Source organism: Melopsittacus undulatus, chromosome 18 (assembly GCF_012275295.1).
Source record: "Melopsittacus undulatus isolate bMelUnd1 chromosome 18, bMelUnd1.mat.Z, whole genome shotgun sequence".
Classification (NCBI taxonomy): Eukaryota; Metazoa; Chordata; class Aves; order Psittaciformes; family Psittaculidae; genus Melopsittacus; species Melopsittacus undulatus.
The window spans coordinates 107610-133245 of record NC_047544.1 but is presented as its reverse complement, the minus strand read 5'-3'; the positions used below and the strand labels follow the sequence as shown (position 1 = coordinate 133245).

The following is a 25636-nucleotide window of genomic DNA, read 5'->3' as shown; positions in this document are numbered from 1 at the left end:
GCAAGGGCAGGGTTGTTCCTGTGGGAGCTTAAGTGCTGAGAGAGCCCTGGTGCAGCTGCTGCCTTCAGCAGAGCCAGCTGCACACGTGGCCTCTCCACCAAAGCAACATCTTTGTGCCAGGAAAAATAGGGATGCCTTGGGGGGAAAGCTGCCAGGGCAGCATTGTCACTGCACCCCGTGGCCTGCTGACAGGCTGGGCAGTGTCCTTTCCTCCCAGCACAACACGTGTCTTTTCTCCTGCTGCCCTCACACCTGCCAGGAGGAAGGCAGAGAGGATATCGAGCACTTCATGGGGTTTCACACCAAGTGTCTCACGCATAGGAGGACCTCCCCAGCCTCTCTGTCAGCACAGAGCAAGCTGCAGAGGGAAAGGGGCAAAGGGAAGGAGGTGCAGTCCCCAGCAGGCCAGGTTGCAGAGGGTGCCTTCTCCCTTCCCATTCCTCCGGGTTCTGCAGAAGCCCTGGTACCAGCAGTGAGCCTCAGATGCCTACAGCCACTCCTACCCACTTTTGGAAGCTTGCTCCTGAGCAGGAGCAGGGCTGGCAGGGGGAGAAACATCAATTGCCCTGTCACACTTAATGCCTCAGGTTTTTTGTCTCTCTCTTCACAGAACACACACAGAGCCTTTTCACACATCAAACTGGTTGTGAAGAGCAACTGGGGGTACCCAGACTACACCTGCATTTATCGAGTGCAGGCTCATGGAAAGATGGCAGAACCAGAAAACCTCAACTGAAACCAGAGAAGAAAAAGAACACCAATAAAGAGGAGGAATGGGGGAGGAGGGATCCATGGTTTGTCAGATCAGAGTGGTGTAGAAGATCTGTCTCCAAAGCAGGGTGTGCGGGAAGGTCCGCTGGGGGATGGGTAGCAGCACCCGCTGACATGGCTACAGGGCAGCCTGCAGGCAGCGGGTGTGGGTCACCAACAGTCCTTGGCACAGCTCCTTGGGGCTGCCAGGGGCTTGTGAGCTCTCCCTTTTAATTTCCCAGTGGCGGGGCTGGAGGAGCATCAGATTCCCCACTGCACCATCAAAGGGGTGTATGTGATGGCTGCCTTCTCCTGGGGGTGGTTTCAGGGCTGTGCAGCCAGGTGTGCAGCCGGGGGCACCCAGGGTTGTCCTTCCAAGCAGGGTCCCTGCACTCCAAGGGCTGTGTGTTGGAGCAGTCTGGGGGAAGTCATCTTCCTGCTGACAGAGCCAGCAGAGGGCAGCTGAGACCAAAGCTGATGGACAGATGGGATCTGCCGAAAAGCTCTTGGATATCTCGTGTGAATTTCACCTGACACAAAACCCCCGGACGTGCTCCCCCCATGTTCCTCTTTCCTCACTGCTGGAGGGCAGGACTTGCTCTGCCAGAGCCCCCAGCAGAGCCCCTTCCTTCCAGTGACACCCTCAGCCTGCATCAACCAGAGCTCGTGGAAGGGATCTGCCAAAAGTCTTCCTGAAAGCAGAGAAGAGGCAGTTTCAGGGTGTTCTGGGAGAAATGCATCAGGTTTCACTCAGAGAATTCTCCCCTAAAACCTTGTCATTCTCCAGGCTGAACAAGCAATCCTGCTGCAGCAGTCCTACAGCCCCTAAGAGCTGCCTAGTGCCCAGAGGAAATATTGGATTAGAGACATCATGTTTACTTGTTTCTATTTTACTGCAGGTTTTTTATTTGTATTACTTTTCATCTCCTTTTCACTGGCTTAAGGATTTGGTTTTAGTATGAGTGATAAATCTTCACTGAGAACAAAGGTATGCAGCATGCATCTCAGTCCACTCTGTGCTGCTTGTTCTGATAAGCAGAGATGAATAGACTGTGCAGTAAGTTTCCTTTGGGTTACCAGTCTATGGCCTATAGAAAGTCCTTCTGTTCTGTATGCCTGTACAAAGCACACTCTGTCTGGAGTCTTGTTCTTGGGGTAGAATTCAATTGTTTCTCGAAGTTGTGTTCGTCTAAAATACCAGAGAATTAGAAGTGGTAGAAGAAAAAGGGAAGTCAAGTGAAAAGGAAACAAATCTCTTCCTCTGCTTCACCTGTGTTGGGCTCTTCTCACCATGAAGCTTCTCTTCTTCAAACCTGCCATCTCTCATCAAATCCTTTGGGTGGCATGCCTCCATCTTGAATCAAATGATCCATTGTTATCCTTGGGTGATTAACAGCTGTTAACAGTCATGGTCAGACTTCTAAGATGGTGTCACTAGGATTTCAAAAGCACTCAGACTGTCATCATCACAAGTATTATCAGATGGAAAGGGGGGATGGGATTGTTTGGCTTTTTCTTTTGTAGCTCAACTTCAAATGTGTTCAGAAGAACCAAAGTAGAGTTGTTAAGCGTTATATGAGAAATGAACAGGCCCCAACCAATGACAGTTCAGGTTATCTGTTACTGACACAGGAAACTGAAGTCTCTGTTGACATCATTCTCTCTTAAGCCTGCAGCTTATGACTACTTGATAAGGGAGAATGATGTTGGGTTGTATTTGCTTTAGTGCAAGTTGGTCAGACTTTCAATATGTCAGGGTTCCAGTTGTGGTGGCTACTTGTTTCTCTTGCATATATAACTATGAAACAGGGGGGCTGAATTTGCATTTCTTGTGGAAAGCATGCTTGGAAATCTTTCTCCTCATGGTCATAGCTCTACTGTAAATGTAAATACAAATCCACGAGGAGAAGACAAAGCAGATTCAAAGTAACTCAGAGTATAGTGTAATTTTGTCTATCTCGAGCATTTATCTTCAGGAATCTTCTCAGGTCAATCCTACAAAATAATGACAAACAGAAGAACAAGGAATGAAAGAATTGGTGCAGGCAGAAAGCTGATACTTTGTGCAAGCAAATAAAAGATCAAATCCACGATAATGTGAGGTTAGGAATGGCTATATGGGAGCTGGAATAACTTCAGCTTTTGAGCAAGTGCCTATTAGAGATGAGAAATATCTGCTCAGTGAAAAATGGATGAAGTTCTGAGATGTGCTCTCCTTGTTATACAGCATAAATCTCTCACTCACTCAGCCAAAGATGTTAGCACAGAGCATAGATCTAGAAGTTTCTAAAAAATAAACTGAATCTCTTTTCCTTTATTTTCTTGCAAGCACTAAAGCAAATTTCTGTGTGCATCAGATAAGAGAACATCAGATATTTTGATACATTTTCTTTTCTCTGATACTTAAACCCAAGAAGTAACAAAGAATGAGGAAGATGCGTCTTGTAGAGAGTAAATCTGCATGGGAAGGACATGGGAAGGAGTAAACTGACCTAATGGAAACCTACTGTCTCTAATCTTGTGTGTATATTATTTCCTTTTTTATTGAATACAGTAGTTATTGTTGCCTGAGTCTCAGTCAGAAGCAAATTGTATCAAGTATGACAGAAAATTCAACTGAAACTAGAGCAGATTCACTGTGTAATACAGCTCTTGACTCGGAGGGAAAAGGCTGCTCAAAACTGGTAACATTTCCAAAAGAAAAACTTTTGGATAAAGAAATCCTTGGTAAAGACTCAGAAGAGCTATTACAGATACACTCGAGAGTGACTATACCCGTATCCTATATGTCCCTCTTGCTGCTGATGCTTTAGCAGGTCAAGGAACAAGGTCTTTGTTACCAGTAGCGGAAAAAAACTACCTATAGGAGAGGAAGGGCAGGTTTTTCATCAAGCAGTGAATGTTGGGAGGAATATTAACCAATACTAATCACTAGCCAGTACTAATTGGCACTTTATGGTTTTAGAACACTGCAAATAATGTAGTCAGTTGATTGATGGCATTAAGAATAACAAATAGGTCTGTGTGAGTGTGTTGAATTGTGTTGTGGACAATGGAAACATGCTTTCCCAGTTTGTGAAAATAATCATACTCTGAAGCAGTAGAGAACACTAATCAATAGACATGAATAGCACTTCTGCCAACTTAACCTGCTTTTCAAGGGTATCCTGGCTCTGCTTCTACGTTTATGAATGTGGTTATTGTCCACAGCCACAGTTCAGCACACCTACGGAGGAGGAGGGAGAGGAAAGGTACATTTTTGGTGCCATCAATAGGTTATATTGCTTTCAGAGATTTTTTTGTTTGGGGGAGTGACTTACTGTGCTTCTCAAAGCATTTTCCATAGGTATTAAAGTGTCTGTGACTTTCCTCTTTAAATTAAAGTCCCTCCTTTTCCTCCCAATGCCCTCTATATGTAAGACAAACTTTCCGTTGCTCTTCAATGTTTTAAGTATGTAAATGAATATTGTAAACAAGTAGACGCCTATCTGCCATTGATTCTGATGGTAGTCACATAGCATGTTTCAGAAAATCTACCTACCTGTAATAACTGTAAACACCAGTAACTTTGGAAATCTGATTTAATAAGTCCTAAGTGTATAACAGGAGGGAGACAAAAAATCCCAAACAGGATAACCCTTAAATTACCTTGTCAGTGTCAAAGTGTTTGTGCTTAATTTGGGGTGGGCAAAGTTCTGGTAGCACAGTACTGAATATTTAAAATTGCTGATCTCTTTTAGGAGGGGAACCAGCAAACTGCTGGATCATTTGGGGTTATTGAGTCCTGTCAAAGACACTATCATTACTTACTGCATGGCCACAATACCTTTTCTTATTTTCCTAAAAGCAATTTGTGTCTTCCCCATCCCTGGTTGTGTTCAAGGACAAGTTGGATGGTACCTTGGGCGACCTGATCTAGTGGAAGGTGTATGTGTGTGCCCATTACAGGGGAGCTGGAACTAGGCAATCTTTAATGTACCTTCTGAAACAAGGGGAACACAAAATCACAAAATGGAATTTATAAACCTTTAGAATTAGTTTTAAGCAATGTTAAGTTCAATGGCTTTGTAACAGTAGCAGTGGAAAATTACTGAGGTGCATAATACATAGAAAAAATAGAGTCCAGCTAGAGAACATATTGGAACAAGATAAATCGTTATAGTTGATGTGGTCTGAAGAAAAACAGGCTAGAAAAACAGGACACAGGGATAAGGAGTATCTGGGAATAGCAGGTGTCCAGGATAGGCTGCAGGTAAACTAACTGATAAGTAGGAGGATAGGGGGATTATTATGTCTCTGGTGCTAGCAAACCAATTAAACTGGTATAAGCATCTACTGCGTGTGCTTCAAAGGCTGCCAGAAGTGATGAAGATTGTTGGAAGAAGTAAACGACCCTCGGAGACACCACCACAGTTCTGTACGCATGCGGGGAGCTTTCTGGAAAGTGATGTAATCCATACGTAGCCTCATGAATATGTATGTGTGCCCAGGGACTATATAAGGATGGCTTGTGTAGCAATAGGGAGACACACGTTAGGAGGAGTTATCCCCCGTGTCTCCCGGCGCCGCAATAAAGAATACCTGCTTGTCAGCTTGAAAACTGTGTTGGCAAGTTTGTTCCTGGAGTTGTCTCCGAATCAAAGCACGCATCCCCTTTCTTGTAGCCAATTCAAATTAAGCCATTTAAAAATCAGTTGCCAGTTGTACTCCCCACAACTCTCTGTGCACACTGATTATCGATCAGCTGTTGTGTAAGTCACACGTTACAGCCTAGGTTACAAGTAGGTATATATTGAATTTCCATAGCATACTTACAGTTCACAGCTTGTTCTGGCACCTGGGCAGTGCATGGTACTGTCTGTCCTCAGAGATCCTTTTGGAGAGGGGAGAATCAAAAAAGCCCATTCAGCTTATCTGAAGGTAATTGTTTAAGAGAAATTCTAAAGCTGTCATTACTTACCACCTGTGGGTACTGATTGTCCCTGGGAGCCCAGAAGACTTGGTAGTGCTGGTTGTCTTCGTACGGGAACTTGACAGGCCTTGTGAATAAAGGCAAACAGCTGGAAAATAAGCTGTACTGAAATCCTGGACTCACTGCATATGTGGAAATAAAACTTACCTTCTCTTCCAACAAGTTGCTGATTGGCAGAGGGGAAGATTGAGGCAGTTCAGCAGCAGTCACCAAAGCAGCAGGAGAGATAACAGTCCTGGGTGGTGGTGGAGGTGGTGGCAGCGACTGCTGCTTCTCAATCTGCTTACAGAGCCTTTTTGTGTAGCCAACTCCATTTTTGAAGTTGTTTACAGCCTAGAGGCAGAGGAACATGTTATAAAGGTAACCTGAAACTTCAGCACATACACCAACAAAAGCCTCCACAGAGTAAAATTACTTGTGTATTCCTGGAAATGCTGTCAATCTTAACAGCACTCAACCACAGCTATATAAACACACCACTTTAAACACTGATGTCAATGATTGTTAACTCAGGGTATCTGTATGTAAAATACTGGAGTGTTAACACCAAACTTGAAAGTGAGGTGATTGTGTTAAACACAAGTGTGTCCTGAATTTGCCACATTGTCTCTAAAGAGCTGTCAGAGATAATGTGTTTGAAAAGTAAATTTAGCCTTATTCAATTTAGCCTTGCTTAAGGCTAAATTAATATTACAGTAATCTTGTCTTCTCTCTCAGCTCCTTACGAGCTCTTTGTCCAATAGATGTAAAAGTCATCACACTACCTGGCGTAGGCTCTTGTTGGCAACTAAAGCATCAGGAGAAACGTCTGTCTGCTGACACGCTGGGCATGTATATTCCTCAGTCTCCAGCAATGCCAACATGAAAAAGTATTTGTTGTTGTCCTTCTATCCTTTGCATCCCAGCCTCTTGCCTTGCTCTTCATGGGTCAGTTTGATTTGCTGGGACACAGGCTCGGGGCTCACCTGTGGGCTGGGGCTTTTGCTGGGTGACACCAAGGCAGCGTTGGATGAGGCCATAAAAGGATGGAGCAAGCTGGGCAGCCACTGCAGTGCCAGCTCTGGGAAATGGGTGTGTGAGCCCCAGCCAGCAATTCCCACTCACCAGCAGGTGTGAGCTGAGTTGCCCATGCTCAGGCAGTGTCTGCCTGGCACCTGGGGCAGCCATGGTTCCTTCCCAGGGCTGGATCCAGCTCGCTGCAGTGATGCTGGTACTGGGGCAGTGATAGAGGTGTCTGTCCTCCAGGCATTGATAGTAACCAATGCGGTTTCTCCCATGGCTTCATGCCACCTGGAGCAATGCCCCAACTGCCCATACTCTCGGTGGCCATCCCCATCCCAGCTCAGTCACCTGCAGGGTGGGCAGGGGCTGCATTAACCCCCTACCCACTTCCCACCATGCAAATGACTGCAGGCAGAGAGAGGTGCTGTGAAGCGAACACCCAGACCTCTTAATGAATTAAACAAGAAGCAGGGCTGGGGGAGAGGGCTGGGGCAGGTCCTTGCCCATCAATGGTGTCTTCTTTGTGGGGGTGACCTTGACCTTGAACAGTGATGAGCATGGGACCTTGTCCTGGAAAAATAGTCACAGCTCTTCCTCCTGCTGCCGCTTGGAGACTGTGGTGATGGCCAGATGGAATGTGAATGGGAACAATTGTATGATCCAGAGTAGGAGCCAGTGCAGGAAGGACCTGATCTTGACTTGGAGTAGGTATGCGACCGCCTAAAGTAAAATGAAGTACAACAGTGAGGCTTGGATCTTAAAACAAACACAACACACACACACAACTGGAAGTTAATTCAAAACCATCTTTCTCTCGTATTCTTTTCTTTTGTATTGTCTCTAACATGGAAGGGGCATCTCATTTGGGTAACGTGGTTTGGTAAGCGTACGTAAGGTTTGAAAGCTTTCTGTAAGTCAAGGTAGGAAATCTCGTGGGTAAAGGCCCATACCCAGCTGCTGGCGTCCATTTGGTATACAGCCACAAGAAGCAGAGGGCATCTTGTGGTTTGGGTCCTGCAAGACGCAGTGGGTGTCTTGTAGAAAAGGTTTGGGATTTTACTGGTGTCATGGGTTCAGCAGCAGCAACCATTTTTTCTCCTCCTTGGTAGCTGGTGCAGTCTGTGGTTTGACTTTCGGGCTGAGAACGGTGCTGATAGCAAGTATGTTTTGAGTTACTGCTCAAGTGTTTGGTTTTGTCCAAGGCCTTTTCTGAGCTCATGCTCTGCCAGGGAGGAGGGGAAGGCGGGAGGAGGGAGAGATAGGGCGCCTGGCCTGGGCTAGCCAAAGAGGTATTCCATAGCACAGCACGTCATGCTCGGGGAGGGAACTGGAAGTTGGCCGGAAGGGGGGAGTGAGCTCTCTTCCGGGTTGGGCTCGTTTCGGCAGGTGGTATCGTATTCTCTCTCCTTGTTTATTTCCTCTCTCATTGTTTTTATTAGTGGTAGCAGTAGTGATTTGTGTTATACCTTAATTGCTGGATTGGTTTTTATCTCAACCCGTGGGAGTTATATTCCTCCGGTTCTCCTCCCCATCCCTCCGGGAGTGGGGAAGTGGGGAAGTGGGGGGGGAAAAGGGGTGTGTGGTGCTGCGGGAGACTGAGGTGGGGTTTTAAACCACAACAGTTGTTTTTGGCGCCCAACGTGGGGCACGAGGGGTTGAGATAACAACAGATCTGACAGGATTTATAGTCACTCGTCACAATGCTGATTTATTGGCTCTCACAGTTGTTTCTCTTGATCTCACGGTTTCAAGATTTTGCCAATTACTTTCAGTATATATTAGCTGTGTTTGTGTTTATCAGTCATGGGATTTGGGCTAAGTTTCTTATCTCATTGTTCTTTATGTTAATGACTTGTAATACAATAGAAGCATTCATCATGAAACTGATCTGGTTTATGTTCTTGGTGTGGTCACCAACTTTATACTTTGGGAGGTATATAATAGAAGTGCTTAGCAATTTCACATCTTTTTTCTCCTTCTCGGGTGGTCAACCTGTGAAGGAGACATTCTTCTACCCTCCCAGTGCCCCCTCCAGACGGTCTACAGCATCATTTGGGAGTTTTGAAGTTTTTGAATGGCCTTTTCATACTGTTGAGACTTGTATGCTGATTGTGATAGGGATCACCATAGTAGCACGCATACAGAGTCTGTTTTGCCCACAGTCATTTCATCTGATTTCAAGAGTTAAGCGGAGTCAGGTCTGGTCCTTTATTGGGGTTAAACGATGACATAGGAGGACCAAGAGATTTTCCCAGAGGCTGGACAGCCATGAGTGGCAGGGTGTGTGGATAGTATGGGCAAGTATCTAGGTCAGTGGGCCCCTCCAGTACTTTGGAATTTCACTTCCGAACAAGTGCAAAATCCGGAAGAATTAGTAAAACAGCTAAATGAGGTGTGTTGTCGTCCTGGCCATACCAGAGATGGACAAATTACAGCAACGTGCTTAGGCTTGGCCAATGCCTATAGGGCCTTTTTCGATATTATCCAGCACCTTCAAAAGGCAAAAAATGTCCCTGGATCTGAGGGCAACACAGAAGTCACCGCAGCTGTTCCAGCTCCAAGTACAGCAGCTACACCATCCCCAGCAACAAGTACAGTTGCTACTCAAACTACAGTGATAATCACTGCAGCTGAACCAGAGGACCAATTCGTACCAATATTGGTTGCTCCTGTACACAAGAGAAAAACCAAAAGAGAGGCAAGAAGGAGGAGGCAGGATGAAGAAACTATGCATCCACTACCTGGTCTAGTATCTGATCAGGGGTCATCATCACATGACGAAGAAGAAGAGGTGACTTCTCGATCTCGGACCTCAACTGAGCTGCGGAATATGCGAAAAGATTTCACCTGTCAATCAGGGGAGACTCGAGGTCGACCCCTTGGTTTTTGGAGTCGGGGATACAAAGGCTCTGAGGTCAGCTATACCCCAACGGAGAAAGAGATATTGGCAGCTTATGAAGGGGTTCGAGCTGCTTCGGAGGTGATTGGCACTGAAGCACAGCTGCTCTTGGCACCCCACTTGCCAGTGCTGGGCTGGATGTTCAAAGGCAGGGTCTCCTCCACACATCATGCAACTGATGCTACTTGGAGTAAATGGGCTGCAGTAATTACACAACGAGCTCTAATAGGAAATCCCAGTCGTCCAGGCATTCTGGAAGTCATCATGGACTGGCCAGAGGGCAAAGATTTCGGAATGTTACCAGAGGAGGAGGTGATGCGTGCTGAAGAGGCACCACCATATAATAAATTGTGAAAAGCAGTATGCCTTGTTCACTGATGGGTCCTGCCGTATTGTGGGAAAGCATCGGAGATGGAAGGCAGCTGTATGGAGTCCTCAGCGACAAGTTGCTGAAACTGCTGAAGGAGAGGGTGAATGGAGTCAGTTTGCCGAGGTGAAAGCCATCCAGCTGGCCCTGGACATTGCTGAGCGAGAAAGGTGGCCAGTACTCTACCTTTATACTGACTCATGGATGGTGGCAAATGGCCTGTGGGGGTGGTTGCAGCAATGGAAGCAGAGCAACTGGCAACGCAGAGGTAAACCCATCTGGGCTGCTGCATTATGGCAAGATATCGCTGCCCGGGTGCAGAAGCTGGTGGTGAGGGTACGCCATGTAGATGCCCACATACCTAAGAGTCGGGCCACTGAGGAACACCACAATAACTAACAAGTGGATAAAGCTGCTAAGATTGAAGTGGCTCAGATGGACTTAGATTGGCAACATAAAGGTGAATTATTTTTGGCCCAGTGGGCCCATGACACTTCAGGCCATCAGGGCAGAGACGCAACATACAAATGGGCTCGTGATCGAGGGGTGGACTTAACAATGGACACTATCGCCCAGGTTATTCATGAGTGTGAGACATGTGCTGCAATTAAACAAGCTAAACGGTTGAAACCTCTTTGGTATGGAGGACGATGGCTGAAGTATAAATATGGGGAGGCCTGGCAAATTGACTATATCACACTCACCCCAACTCGCCAAGGCAAGCGCCATGTGCTTACCATGGTGGAAACAACCACAGGATGGCTTGAAACATATGCTGTGCCCCACGCCACTGCCCGGAACACTATCCTGGGCCTTGAGAACCAGATTTTGTGGCCACATGGCACCCTGGAGAGAACTGAGTCAGACAATGGGACTCATTTTCGGAACAACCTTATAGGCACTTGGGCCAAAGAACATGGCATTGAGTGGGTATATCACATCCCTACCATGCACCAGCCTCTGGGAAAATTGAACGGTACAATGGGCTGTTAAAAACTACACTGAGAGCAATGGGTGGGGGAACTTTCAAGCATTGGGATACACATTTACCAAAGGCACCTGGTTGGTCAACACCAGAGGATCTGCTAACAGGGCTGGCCCAGCCCAGTCAGAACTTTTACATAGTGTAGAGGGGGACAAGGTTCCTGTAGTGCACATGAGGAATTTGCTAGGGAAGACAGTCTGGGTTACTCCTGTTTCAGGCCAAGGCAAACCCACTCATGGGATTGCTTTTGCTCAAGGACCCGGATATACTTGGTGGGTAATGCAGGAAGATGGGGAAGTCCAATGTATACCTCAAGGGGATCTGATTTTAGGGGAAAACAGCCAATGAACTTAATTATACGTTGTTGCTTGCTGTGTAATATTTTTATAGTCCATCAACTAGATGTCTTCAGGTCACCAGCGACTGGCCCTGACTTCCCTCTAACCATCGTCCCAACAGAGAATGAACTTTGATAGAACCAGATGAGTTCTGCAGTAAAGGAATGATCAACATCAGCAGGCAACAATCCAGCACTGCACACAGACTCTCCTGCTACAAAAGACTATTACAAACCTAACATCATGGAGCAAATGGACTCAATAGCATTATAGGGATTGGTCCATGTATTAAGAAATTATTTCTTTCTCTCTGTCTGGGTGTATGCAGATGTATATATATATATATATCTATATGATGGTATATTGAAAATGTGGGATCTGAGCATGACGTGAATGGTATGGAATAAGGGGTGGATAATGTCATGGGTTCAGCAGTAGCTCATGCTCTGCCAGGGAGGAGGGAGAGATAGGGCCTGGTCTGGGCTAGTCGGGGAGGTTCCATACCACAGCACGTCCTGCTCGGGGAGGGGACTGGAAACTGGTCGGAAGGGAAGGGGTTAAATCTCCTCCGGGCTGGGCTCCAGGGAACTGGAAGCCGGCCAAGGGGGGAGGGGTGAGCTCTCTCTTAGGGTTGGGCTCCTTTCCGCGGGTGGTATCGTACTCTCTCCCTGTTTATTTCCTCTATCATTGATTTGGTGGTGGTAGCAGTAGTGATTGGTGTTATACCTTAATTGCTGGACTGATTTTACCTCAATCCGTGGGAGTTGTATTTCTCCGGCTCTCCTCCCCATCCCTCCAGGAGTGGGAAGGTGGGGGGGGGGAGGGGAAACAAAAGGGGAACTGTGCAGATTTAAACCATGACAATCCCTGTGTCCATTCCTCTCCCATATCCTCAGTTTCATCTCATCCCTCTCCCTGTGTCCATCCCTATCCCTGTGTCCATTCCTGTCCTCATCCCATGTCCCTGTCCCACATTCCTTTCCCAACCTTCTCCTCCATATTCCCCATTCCCACTCCGAACCTCCCCCCCCCTCCATAGAGCCAAATGGAACCTTCAAGCCCCATTGAACCACCCCCCCCGAGCCAATTGGCCACCCCCCAACCCCATCTGGACCCCCCAAGACACATTTGAACCCCCCCAAAACCCATCTCGATCCCCCCCCCCCCCAGACCCATTTGGTCCCTCCCATTTGGCCCCCTCCAGACCCATTTGCCCCCCCCCCCTCAGCCCCCTGTGCCACCCCCCCCCTCCATCCCTCAGATTCTGGCAGTGGATGACAAGGAGCTGAACCGTTGCTGCTCCCTGCACAAGACCTGCATGTACCGGTAAGAGGGGTACGGGAGGGGGTCCATGGGTGCCCCCCCCATGTATTAGGGGTGCTCAGGACCCTTTTGCCCCCAGCTCGGAGCAGGAGGAGCAGCAGGATCAGGCCAACTACAGGTGCCTACAGGGTCACGCCTAAACCTACCCCCCCATCCTCATCCTCATTCCTTTATCCTCACCTTTTATCTTCATCCTTATCCCTTCATCCTCACCTTGATTCTTTTATCCTCATCCCTGTCCCTTTATCCTCATCCTGATCCCTTTATCCTCACCCCCTCTTTATCCTAATCCCTTTATCCTCATTCCCTCTTTATCCTCATCCCTTTATCCTCATCTTCTTTATCCTCATCCTCATCCCTCCCTTCATCCTTATCCCTTCATCCTCATCCTGATCCCTCTTTATCCTCACCCTCTTTATCCTAATCCATTTATTCTCATTCCCCTTCATCCTCATCGTGATCCCTTTATCCTCATCTCCCCTCTTCATCCTCATCCTCATCCCCCCCCTTCATCCTCATCCCTTCATCCTCATCCCCTCTCCCAGCCCCAATAAGCCAGAAGCGGGGCCGGAAGCGGAGCAGAAGCCCCGGGACAGCGGAAACGACCCCGGGGGGGCCGCTTAAAGGTGCCTCTCCCCCCCCCCCCCCCCCTCAGTGCCGGGGCTCAGCCCCATTGGGCCCCCGAGTGTGCTGGGGGGGGGGCAGGAATTCACCGGGAGCCGTTTGGCTCCTTCGGCCTCAGCACCTGGCGCCTCCGGTACCGGCAGCAGCACAAGGGGGGGGGAGCCGCTGCCGCCCCAGGCCCGAGGGTAATGGGGGGGTCCCCATGGGTGACGGCAGCGCCTGGTTCAGTTCATCTTTTTTGGGGGGGAGCAATAAATAACGTGTGACCCCCCCACCGTGAGGGTATCTGGTACCCCCTGGGGGGGGCACAAAGGGGTGGGGGTGGTTGTCCCTGAGGGGTCATTGATTGTGGGGTTGGGGACCCCCTCATAACCCACAATGGTTCAGTCCCATGGGGGGGAGTTGAGGGGTTAGGACCCGCCCATAACTCACAATGATTCAGTCCCATCCCTCCCATAACCCAGAATGGTTCAGTGCCGTGGAGGGGGGGGGGGGGGCGGGCTGTTGAGTAGTTGGAGACCCCCCATAACCCACAATGGTTCCGTTCCCCCCCCAATAACCCACAATGGTTCAGTTCCCCCCCCCCCCCCCCCCCCACATAACCCAGAATAGTTCAGTCCCGTGGGGGGGGGGGGGGGGGGGGGGGGCTGTTGAGTAGTTGGAGACCCCCCATAACCCACAATGGTTCAGTTCCGTGGGCGGGGGGGGATGTGCTCAAGGTTTTAGGGGAGAATTCTCTGAGTGAAACCTGATGCATTTCTCCCAGAACACCCTGAAACTGCCTCTTCTCTGCTTTCAGGAAGACTTTTGGCAGATCCCTTCCACGAGCTCTGGTTGATGCAGGCTGAGGGTGTCACTGGAAGGAAGGGGCTCTGCTGGGGGCTCTGGCAGAGCAAGTCCTGCCCTCCAGCAGTGAGGAAAGAGGAACATGGGGGGAGCACGTCCGGGGGTTTTGTGTCAGGTGAAATTCACACGAGATATCCAAGAGCTTTTCAGAAGATCCCATCTGTCCATCAGCTTTGGTCTCAGCTGCCCTCTGCTGGCTCTGTCAGCAGGAAGATGACTTCCCCCAGACTGCTCCAACACACAGCCCTTGGAGTGCAGGGACCCTGCTTGGAAGGACAACCCTGGGTGCCCCCGGCTGCACACCTGGCTGCACAGCCCTGAAACCACCCCCAGGAGAAGGCAGCCATCACATACACCCCTTTGATGGTGCAGTGGGGAATCTGATGCTCCTCCAGCCCCGCCACTGGGAAATTAAAAGGGAGAGCTCACAAGCCCCTGGCAGCCCCAAGGAGCTGTGCCAAGGACTGTTGGTGACCCACACCCGCTGCCTGCAGGCTGCCCTGTAGCCATGTCTGCGGGTGCTCTACCCATCCCCCAGCGGACCTTCCCGCACACCCTACTTTGGAGACAGATCTTCTACACCACTCTGATCTGACAAACCATGGATCCCTCCTCCCCCATTCCTCCTCTTTATTGGTGTTCTTTTTCTTCTCTGGTTTCAGTTGAGGTTTTCTGGTTCTGCCATCTTTCCATGAACCTGCACTCGATAAATGCAGGTGTAGTCTGGGTACCCCCAGTTGCTCTTCACAACCAGTTTGATGTGTGAAAAGGCTCTGTGTGTGTTCTGTGAAGAGAGAGACAAAAAACCTGAGGCATTAAGTGTGACAGGGCAATTGATGTTTCTCCCCCTGCCAGCCCTGCTCCTGCTCAGGAGCAAGCTTCCAAAAGTGGGTAGGAGTGGCTGTAGGCATCTGAGGCTCACTGCTGGTACCGGGGCTTCTGCAGAGCCCGGAGGAATGGGAAGGGAGAAGGCACCCTGTGCAACCTGGCCTGCTGGGGACTGCGCCTCCTTCCCTTTGCCCCTTTCCCTCTGCAGCTTGCTCCGTGCTGACAGAGAGGCTGGGGAGGTCCTCCTATGCGTGAGACACTTGGTGTGAAACCCCATGAAGTGCTCGATATCCTCTCTGCCTTCCTCCTGGCAGGTGTGAGGGCAGCAGGAGAACAGGCAGTGTTGTGCTGGGAGGAAAGGACACTGCCCAGCCTGTCAGCAGGCCACGGGGTGCAGTGACAATGCTGCCCTGGCAGCTTTCCCCCCAAGGCATCCCTATTGTTCCTGGCACAAAGATGTTGCTTTGGTGGAGAGGCCACGTGTGCAGCTGGCTCTGCTGAAGGCAGCAGCTGCACCAGGGGTCTCTCAGCACTTAAGCTCCCACAGGAACAACCCTGCCCTTGCAAACCCGTTGCTGCTACCACCACCACACGCTACTCAGTCCTCCCAACTCCACCAGGCCTCCTGGGCAGTGCTCTGGGCCCCTGTGCCAGGGGAGAGAGCATTCACGCTCTTCCTCCCACGGCCTTGCAGGCACTCCTGGTTTTCTCCTGGGCAGCTTGCCCTCGTGCATGGACCGTACCTTCAGAGGGAAGGTCTGAAGGGCCTCTTTTGCCACGTTGTACTCGAACATCCCAAGGAGAGTTTCTTCTTCTCTGTCTGCATTCAGTCCCTCCAGGGAAAAGCACACGGAGGAAGGAGAGAAGCTCAGACTTGTCCCAACAAAGAGGATGTTTGTATGTGCTGGATCAGCACATACTGCATGGGCTGTTATCTACTCAGCCTCTCCTGGGGCTCTAGCAGCAGTTAAGCACTGTCTCCACCTTGTGTTTTATTCAAGAGCCCTGAGGTGCTCTCCCCAGAATGAGTCTTGAGAGGGATGGAACCTCCAGACCCCCTGAAGTATCCTGCAAGTGCATTGCAGAGCTTAGGAGAAAGCAGTACCCGAACCTCCAAGGATGCACAGAGCAAGCAAGTTCCAGTCACCGCTATTCCTGGGGGCCACATGCCAGGCAGAAGCACGGAGCAGAGACTTACAAACACAGCCATGTCTCGGGGGGCACTGGTGACGGTCCCAGATGGAGAGACCTCTTTGTAGATGTGCTGCACACTGACAGCAGTCAGATGGACTCGTGCTGGCAACCTGATGACCACCTGGCCCTGTTGCCCTTGTAAAGGCCAGCAGTTTCCTGGCGACACATCCGGCTGCAATCAGAATGTGAGAGCAAGGAAACGTGAGCCCATGCTCAGTTCAACACAGCTGCTCATTGTAGCTTGAAGCACAGGTGCTGGTGTGTCTGTGGGGTCTATTCCAGCTTGCAAATGATGCACGTGTGAGGAAATGGACAAAAGCAGCAGCCCCTCAGTATTATGGAAAGAGGAGAATACCTGTCACTAAGCCAGCCTAGTCAGGGCCTTACAGATACAGCTCTCTGCCCAGTGGCTCTGCAGAGGACCCCCTGCCTCCCACCCCACAAAAGTACTGTTAGAGGTGAGTATGGAAATGAGGTCACCAGGGAGTAAGTCATTCCCCCAGCTGTGCCTGAGGACTGTGGGCAAGATGCAGTAGTTGAGCTCTGTTCCCCTCCGGAGGGGAACCACTGCTTTCTATCAAGCCCAGGCCTGAGCTCAAGCTTTGGATTCAGGCAACAGATCAGCACTGTGGGCTTGAGCATTACCATTGGACTGAGAGGACAACCCCTAAGGTCAGTCCCCAGCTTTGCAGGAAGGAAACATGCACTGGTGATTTCTGCTGCCATACCTTTAAAATCGTATCAGGAGGGTTGAAAGTGTGGAAGAACCATACAACCTTGCACACCCAATTGTCTTTGCAGTCATATGTCTTCGAAGTTCTCTGCATGTCAACGACAGCACCTGTAAGGAAGGGAGAGCAGGTGACTGCAAGAGGCCACAGACCAGGAGGACGCTGTGCTCAGAGCCTCTTTTTGATGCTGCTGGATGGCTCCATGTCTGTCAGTCCTCTCCTCATCTCCATGCAGGCAGGGGTGCCTAGCTGTGCAGCATGACAGCACCCATATGCCTGGTGTCTGCTCCTCTCAGCACCACAAGCAGAAGGTCTGGGGGTGCTGGTGAATGACAGCAGACCAAAGCCAAGGGCTTGCTTTGCTGTGTGGACAATACAGGATAACCCCTCCATTCCCTTTCCAAATACAGTGATGAGGAAGGGAGCCCCTCCATCAGCCCTGGAATGGGGAGGGGGGGGGGGGCAGTGCCAGTGGCACCTGTGCAGAGGTGGGACCAGGAGGGAATCCAAGAGAGCCACTGCCACAGACCTGCTCTCGGACCTCATGAAGGTCCCCTGCTTTCAGCTCCCCTGCTTTGGAGAGCAGAACCTGGAGGACATCTTCCTCTGGGGAGTGCTACAGACAAGCACATGGCAAGGAGAATGGGATGCTGTGTGCATACCAGAACTTTTCAGGGCCCAGTCATATCTTTCAAGGTAGGTTTCCAAAGCCAGCTTCAGTGCTGCCTGGTTCACCTCCTGCCTCTCCTGGGAAAGACACAAACAAGCACAGAAAATGAGCACATCAGCAGCAGTTCAGCATGGCTACCAGCACCCAGAAAGGCAAAGGGTCAATGTCAGAAACACGAGGCAAGCCTTGTCCAGTAAGCTGAGAGACTGCAGCTGATGTGAGCCACGAGCACAACATCTGTGCCCACGGCCATGGGGTCCTCACTCCCTTGTTCCCACCTTCCACGCTCAGGCCATGTCCACGATGGCTGGCTATGGAAGTGGGTCTGGGTCTCACTGCTGCTCAGGGCCCAGCCAGAGCAGCCGGAGGTGCCCATGCCAAGGGAAGGATGTTGGAAGCCCCCCCACTGCCTGAAGCACCACTTAACCTGGCCCCAGAGAAGGGCCTGGGCAGTGCCAAAGCTATCCCCTGGCAAAGGCTGGCTTGCTGCGCTCAGAAAGCTGAGCCCACTACTAATCCCAAGTAGTGCTTCCTCGGGGCTTCTGCCCAGCCGAGCCTTCTTCAAAATGCAGGGTTACCTTCTTCCAACTGCTTATCTCCACCCTCAGCTGAGCCAACTCCTCCAGCACAAGCTGCAACTTTTGGGTTTGCTCTGTCCAAGTGGTTTGCAAATTCCTGCAGGAACAGGAAAGCAGGAACCGGTCGGCGGATGGTGAACGGTTGTATTCTCTTCCCTTGTCATTCCCTTCATCATTATTATTACTGTGGTAGCAGCAGTGCTTTGTGTTATACCTTAGTTACTGGACTGTTCTCAACCCATGGGAGTTACATGTCTTGGATTCTCCTCCCCATCCCTCGGGGAGCAGGGGGAGAGAGAAGAGGGGGAGTGAGGGGGCGGCTGCATGGTTCTGAGTTACCAGCTGGGCTTAAACCACGACAGGTTGGCTGATGCTTCTGCACAGATCCAATTCCAGCTCAGGAAACATCTCTTACCTCAGCATCTTTGTTTCTGCTGCGGATGCCCATGACAGATCCTGAAAGGGAAAAATGCTGTATTAGAGTATTCACCACCAGAGCTGCTGGGGCTTCCCAGGAGAGGCTTCCCTAGGAAGCCCCGGCAAAAGCTACTGCTTCTTTGGGCCACTCGTGGACACAGAAAAGCCCATGATTTAGCCAGCCACTGTCAGCAATGCTCCCTTGCAGGAGCTGCCTGTCCCAAAGGGTCACCAACCTCTCTCTGTGCCTTTGCTCGCATCGTCCACACCGGCAGTGAGGTCCCACAGTAAACACCAGCTGCAATTGACATGACCGAGAGACAGTTACTTGACCTGGGTTGCAAGTGATCCCTGCAGTGCCGTGGTCTCCTCCTGGTTGCCTTGTGGATGGGGCAGCAGGTAAGCTGAGGAGGTGAGCAACATGGGGTGCAGAGAGAGGACGTGCCTCTGACCGGAAGCCATCACCACAGGCTTCAGGGCATTGTGTAGCCATGAGCTTCAGGTGTGCTCGGTGAGCCAGAGCTATTCCCCGTTTCCCCTTACTGCTCCTGTGAGCCCCGAGACCAGGCTGCAGCAGCCAGGAGAGGTATCAGGAGGGGCATCAGTCACCCTGCACAGCCCCTCTGGGTATCCCCCAGTACAGGCATGGAAATACATACTCCCTTCTTTCGCAGGCTCGCAGACTAAGCAAGCCCTTTGGTCCTGTGGCCAGTGTGGCAGCACGGCTGGGAGGCTACCAGTCTTACTGGTACTTGAAAGCAAGTCCTCGTCAAGGACGTACTCCAGAAGCACTTGGACCATGCGAGTTTCCACACATGGGCCAAAAAGCAAAGCTGGCATCCAGCACAACCAGGCTGTCACTCTCAAACGTTTGCTCACGCAGACTCACCAAGAACCATCAGAAGCAAGAAGACAATGAATTTCAAGCACCTCTTCTTGTGCACAGCCATCTGTTGCCTGAAAAAGGACAGTTTCCCATGTCTGTCAATGAGCCAGGTTTGGAGCAAACCAGCTGGGTTACCACTGCCAGGCAGGAAAGCCACTGTTTTGGAAGCCTGCTGCTGACAGACGGTTGCCAGGGAAGCGCCCAACAGGAACACTTTCTGTCCACACCTTTCCAAACTGCAGCAGCTCTTCCCCGAAAGAACCTCCAGGACTCACTACTCCCAGCAAGTAAAGAGGTTGAGCAAATCAAGACTTGCGGCTCTGCACCCCTGCGTCTGCCTACACAGCAGTCTGTGCCACCATGACCCAAGTCTGGGCCTCTGGCAAATGTGTGGCAGTGAGACTGCCCAGGGGCTTTACACTTGGCTCTCCCTGAGAATGGCCACAACACGAGCAGTGCTCATGAGAGTGGGAAGCTGGCTGAGAAACACCCCTTGCTCTCCCCTTTGCTTGCACTGGCCCTCAGACATCTCCTTTCTCCCCGTGCCCAACACAGAAACATGCAGTACATCCATATTCCTTTCCCCATCTTTGCTTTACAGCAAAGATGCAGCCTGCAGTGGAGGAAGAGGAAGAAGTTGGCGGCAGCAGCAGCAGTCCCCACTGCTTGAAGCACAGCCGGCAGCACAGCCCAATTCTCACCCCCTCCCTCCCTGCACCCTGACCCCTGCAGCATGAGGCTACCGCCTCCCCAAAAGCCCAACAGCAGAAACAGGGTAGTACATACCCAGTGAAGATGCACATGGTCAGCAGGGATCTCCACAGGGATGCAAGGGTACCTGCCGGAATGCAAACAAGGCTGAGGACCATCCCCGGGCAAAGAAAGCAGAGAGGAGTTAGGCCTCTCTCGAGGTCTCTTCTCCAGGCTGCTCAGCCAAGAGTGTTTTGGCTCCCTGCAGGGAGGCAAGCACCGAGTCCGAGGCACCACCTCTCTGGGGTGAAGAGGAGGGCAGCCTGCATCTCTCCAGCCACCTGTGACTGTGCCAGACTTGGGGCACAGTGCAGCTCTCTGAGCTCACCCCAAGGACTTCACAGCAAGAACCAGTGCTGAGCTTACTTGCAAGCGCTGTGGCCCTGCCATGAGGCTCTGGTGGCCCTCGAGCGGATGAGCTGGGAGTGGGCTGAGAAAAGCGGTTCCTCAGCTCCACCTCTGTGAAGAGGCTCCTGCGGGAGGGAGAAGAAAAGAAGATGCCGATTGCTCGCAGTGCTTGCTGGCAGAGCAAGCCATGCTTTCAGCCTAGGCCCACCAGAAGGGAGCTTGGCAACGCACAGGGCTCTTGTGCAGAAGCGTCCGTCAGCTTCCCCGTGCTGATCCATGACCATGGCTGTATTAGGCCACGTCCCAGCTACTGTCCAAGCCTGATGCCCCATGCACGAGCAGCCAACTTCGTACCTACTCCCCTGGCCGTGGCTCTGCCCTCCAGCCTCTCCTGCTGACCGTTGGTCAGTCTCCCTCTCCAAGGAGACATTTAAGGCCATTTTCTGTGGTGCCTTTCTCCTTGCCATCTCTGGGCACAGGCAGCCTCCCTGCTCAGCTCTTCCTCCTAAGCTTCAGCAGTCAGGGCTCCTCAGGCAAAACCGGCTCCAGCACCAGCTCCACGCTGCCCTTCCACAGGAGGATCCGTGCCCAGGGCAACAGTCACCTGCAGCTGTGGGCTCCTTCCCTGCCCCACAGCGCTTTATGGGTGCCCAGCTCTGACTCAAGAGCGGCGGCTCTGATGTCACAGTGGGGCTGAGCAGGGCTGCATCTGGGCTCCCCTGGGCAACACGGGGCCTGGACCAGACTGGGGCTTGCAGTGCATGGGAAACAGGGTGAGCTGGAGCTGGGCACTGTGACCACCCCAGCACTTCCTGGCCCTGGGCAAATACAGCTTCTCAGCCACACACACACAGAGGAGGGATGACAAGAACAAACATCTCTCCTGTTGCCATGGGAACTCTGTTGTCCCTGCAATTAGCTCCAAGTGGCTGCCTGTGGACAAGCGTCTGCTTCTCCGAGTCCCTCCGGATGGCCACATCCTGCTTGGGGACAGAGTTGGCCTGGCCAAGGATGAGGGCATTGAAGGCACATCCCTTGGGGACAAGGGCCTTGGGTGACCAGTGTCTAAGTGCCATCCAGCGAGGCGGCTGCAGCCAGAGCCTTGCTGGGGACAGAGTCATTGGCACCCAGCACCTGGAGGCAGCTCTGCAGAGTGGGACTGCAGTGATCTGTGTGGGTATGGTGGCCCCAGGCAGTGGCAGGCTGGTGGCCAGGGCAGGGGATGTTCTGCTCTGTTGTCTGCACTGGGGAGGCCATGGCTGGGGACTGAACCAGACAGGGGCCTGCAGTGCATGGGAAATGGGGTGGGCTGTAGCTGGGCGTTGTGACCACCCCAGCACTCCATCCAGCCGAACCCTCATCTCCCAGTGCCCAGCATTCACCAGTGCTCCCCGCTGCCTCTCGTGACTGAAGATCCCAGTCACCCGGCACTATCCCCACCTGCCAGTACACTGCAGCTGTCCTCCCACCTCCCACTGTTCCCCAATCCCGGGATCCTTCATGCCCCAGGAAGAGGGATCATTGCCAGCCCAGTTTACCCAAGGGATGGTGAGGGGGCAGGGACAGTTCTGCTTAGAGACCCCTGCTCTGAGTCCTGGGGAGAAAGATGGTCCTGGGAGGCAGGCGGTACTGGGAGGTGGTAGTGCTGGGAGGTGAGGGGCACTGGGAGATAGGGGGATCTGGTTTTGGGGGCTGTTGGAGACTGCTTTTGTGTTGGAGCAGTGGGCAGACACCATAGGACTGTGGCTGTCAGGGCTCCTTTGTCTGTTCCCCTTCACCACCCCCAGATGCCTGGACACTTGCATGTCCAGCTGCCTCGTGCAGGAAGCTGGACTGATGTCAGCAAAGGTGGCTGAAGCCATGCTGGAGGCAGGGGTGACTCTGGGCCTAGGCCGGGCTTGCTGCCAGGGCTGCTGTCTCTGCCAAGTCTGGCTTTGCCCTGGGGGCTCTCGGGGAGGGCAAGGAGGAGTCCTGGGAGGGATACCAAAGAGATACCAAAGTGATGCTGATCTTGTCATGTGAGGATTGCCTGACGGATTTTATTTAAAACATGGTGCTGCAACATGGTGGTATTCCTAAAAACCTAACAACAGCAAGTGATCCTTTACTGGTCTGGCATGAATGACTTGGGATTCACCTGTACCATCAATCAGTCTGTTTTATTTTAGTCTTTACCATCATCTGGCCACTTTCTTCACTGTGGTAGACACAATCTGGAACCTTCTGTAGCAAATAAGTTACCCTGAAAGCACTGACTTGGAGGCTAAGCTAGGATATGTCCTAATATCTTGACAGAAACTGTGGATCTTGAGTTAGCATTTACATTATCAATTGTTAATTCCAGTAGCCATATGATTGGGAAGAATCTGCTCTGTAAGCCCTGTAGAAAACACTTTCTGCCTGAACAGTGAAAGTTTTTTTTCAGTGCAAGTTTAACTTGGACCAACCATGAGTGAATCAGATGTAGATGGCATTCACATATGGTTGATTTATTTTGCGTGGAGCACTCCCCCTTAGCTGACCCATACAACTACAAACCTTCATGATGTGTGTTCAGCATTCATTAGAGGCAATGTGATGTAAAGGCATATGTAACCTGTAGGCAGATAGGGCCTGGTGGCCGGAAGATACCGTGCTGTACGGAAAGATAAGACCCCTCTCCACGTAGCCAATAGCATTTAGGTGATGATACCAGTTTTACGACGCAAGCAGACGGAAACGACATCGTAAACCTAGGCTATATAACACCATGTTCTCTCTCAATAAACGCCATTTGCCGTCCACCACATTGGTGTCTGTGAGCATTTGGAGCGAGCGGCCCAAGGGGCCGTCGTGCTGTTCCTGAACCAGGTCCTCACGCCTCTCGAAGGCAACAACTGGTGCCGAAACCCAGGAAGCTGCAAGGCAGGTACCTGGCGGACACTTGGGAGGCCAACAGCAGGGAACCCAAGTGAACCCGGGAAGCCCGGGAGTCAGGAACACAGGGGGTCGGGAATCGCCTGGACGGGTGAACGGTGGCCGGAGCGGCTGGACCAGCCTGGCAGAGGGAGGATGCTCCCGGACCCGCAAGGAGGATGGAAGCTCTTGTGAAGGTCATATCAGAATTACAGAAGCAGTGGGATATTGATTGTAAACCTAAAGATTTTACTCTCGTTGTTGAGAGACTTGTGAAAATTGGGGCTATTGCCCAACCGGTGGATATTCTCCACCCAGAATCATGGGATAAATGTACTCATGCATTAGCTGAGGAGACAATGTCCTCAGGTAGTGGGAAACATCTTCAGTCATGGGGGAGAGTCATCCAGGCTCTGCGGAAGGCCCTGCAAGAGCAGAAAACCTGGAAGGCGGCAAGGGAGTGTTTGATACTAAATTACTGGACTTAATGTTCCCTGCGTATATGCAGGGATTATGAATATGTCTGTGACTGATGGAATTGTGCAAGTATATAAACCTGTAACAAATACTGATCACTTGCGCCTCTGGCTACAGTCACGCACCCAGAGCTGTTTGCTTTTGCTTTATTGACTTTGTCCCTGACTAAAACCTTGTTATCTTGTTCAGAGAAGTGAATTCGTATTTCCCACGTGTGATTCCCTGTGTGCCCCCCTCCCTCCCGGGAAGTCGGGTGCCCCTGAGCTGGCCCGTGGGGGTGATGGGCAGGGAGATGCTCAGGGGAATGGTGCTCTGTGGGGTCCATGTCACGGTCCCTGCCGTGGTGCCTGCCTGGTAGGGCCCAGCAGGGCTGTGGCAGCTGCAGGCACAGAGGCGAGGGTGGGCTAAGGACAGGGGTGGCCCAGGGCCAGTGGGGGTCAGGGCCGCGGGTGGCCCAGGGCTGTCAGTAGCAGCAGCTGGAACGGGGGTGCGGTGGAACAGGGCCACGAGCTGGAGAAGGCGGCGGGTGCCGAGGTCCCGCGTTCCGGGCCGGTGGCCGTTGCCGCTGCGGTCGGAAGCGATGGCGCTGCCGAGCCCGTGGCGCTGCCCCTGGCGCTGGCAGTGCTGCTGAGCTGCCTGGGGCAGGGATCGCTGCTGGGAGCGGCGCTGGGCGCGGGGGGGGCCTGGTTTGCGCTGCGGTCCCGCACGCCCGCCAGGCGCCCTCCGGCCCGGCGCCCTCCCGCACGGTTCGTGCCCCCCCAGCGCCCTCCCCGACTTCTCCCAACCCCCTGCCGGCCGAGCCTCAGTGCCCGCTTCCCACCTCCATGGGCCCGGGTCCGCCGGTGCCTGAGCTTCAGCAGGGCCAGGATCGGCTGCCCGGCCACAGGAGTCGGGCTCAGGGACAGCGCCCCGACCCACGGCAACTGCCTCGGGTGAGAGAGGGGGAGGATGGGGGGGGGATAAGGACACAGGTGGCACAGGGACACTGTTGTCAGGGATGTAGGTGGCACAGGGACACAGGTGGGATAAGGACACAGGTGGGATAAGGACACAGGTGGAACCGTGACACAGGTGGCTCAAGGACACTGGTTGTCTGGAATGCAGGTGGCAGAGGAACACAGGTAGGATAAGAACACAGGTGGCACAGGGATACCGGTTCTCTGGGACATGAGTGGCACAGGGGCACGGGTTGTCAGGAATGCAGGTGGAACAGGGACACCAGTTGTCAGGGATGCTGGTGGCACAGGGATATGGGCAGGATAAGGACATGGGTGGTGCTGCTATGGCGGTGCTGGGCCCATAGCTCTGCCTGTGGTGCTGCCCTGCGTGGTGCTGCTGGGATCAGTGCAGGGCGCAGTGGGGTCCTGGTGTGCGATACGGTCCTGCCGGCCCGCACGGCTCCTGTCCCCATGGACTCTAATGGAGGCTCGGCCGCAGGCACCACCTGTGCTGAGAGCACCCGGTGCAGCCACTGCTGCCTTGAGGGAGCGCGGGATCGGATCCTCCCGCCGCTAACGGTGGCGCTGACCGTTGTGTCCTCGCAGAGCCGCCACCGACCGTGTGCCGCCGGTTCCCGCTGCCGCCGCACTGCAGCCCCAGCACCGTTGTGCCGCCGGTACGCTGGGACAGTCAGATGCCCAGGGGCTCGCCATGGGCCCAGCCCCGCTCCGCAGCCCAGCGCGCAGCTCTTGGCTTCTCCCCACTCTGCCCTCTGCGGGGGGGACACATCCAGGGAAAAGGGGAAGACAAAATCTCT

The 25636-nt window shown here is 52.2% G+C and overlaps 2 protein-coding genes across 4 annotated transcripts in view; one reads left to right on the top strand and one right to left on the bottom strand.

The window, feature by feature from the left end:
- LOC115947339 (sperm-associated antigen 4 protein-like) overlaps positions 1-804 on the top strand; it is a 7305-nt gene extending 6501 nt beyond the window's left edge. The window contains exon 12 of the mRNA XM_034070554.1: positions 611-804. Within this exon, the coding sequence (XP_033926445.1) occupies positions 611-736 (126 nt within the window). The 3' untranslated portion in view covers positions 737-804. The remainder of the gene's footprint in view (positions 1-610) is intronic.
- A 13854-nt stretch (positions 805-14658) lies between these two features.
- On the bottom strand, positions 14659-23844 carry LOC117437130 (sperm-associated antigen 4 protein-like). 3 transcript variants are annotated; one of them, XM_034070466.1, is made up of 12 exons: positions 20863-22004; positions 20527-20633; positions 20197-20248; positions 19414-19481; positions 18761-18822; positions 18523-18563; positions 18108-18204; positions 17522-17606; positions 16857-16969; positions 16133-16300; positions 15678-15767; positions 14659-14890 (listed from the first exon to the last, which is right to left on the bottom strand). In XM_034070466.1, exons 1-12 carry the CDS (start codon positions 20973-20975, stop codon positions 14765-14767), a joined length of 1122 nt encoding a protein of 373 aa, XP_033926357.1. In that variant the 5' UTR covers positions 20976-22004; the 3' UTR covers positions 14659-14764. The 3 variants fall into 3 exon arrangements, with proteins under 3 accessions (XP_033926357.1, XP_033926358.1, XP_033926356.1); XM_034070467.1 differs by lacking the exons at positions 14659-14890; positions 15678-15767; positions 20863-22004 and adding an exon at positions 23741-23844 and having other exon boundaries at positions 15799-16300; XM_034070465.1 differs by lacking the exons at positions 14659-14890; positions 15678-15767 and having other exon boundaries at positions 15799-16300.
- Between the last annotated feature and the right edge of the window lie 1792 nt (positions 23845-25636).

Bases quoted from the DNA above. Each gene is read 5' to 3' on its own strand.
- LOC117437130 (XM_034070465.1), bottom strand. From the start codon at position 20,975: ATGGCAAGGAGAAAGGCACCACAGAAAATGGCCTTAAATGTCTCCTTG. The intron at 18,564-18,760 runs GTTGGTGACCCT...TTTCCCTTTCAG, and splicing joins GAGCAAAGGCACAGAGAGAG to GATCTGTCATGGGCATCCGC. The intron at 17,607-18,107 runs GTAACCCTGCAT...TGTCTTTCCCAG, and splicing joins AGATAAGCAGTTGGAAGAAG to GAGAGGCAGGAGGTGAACCA.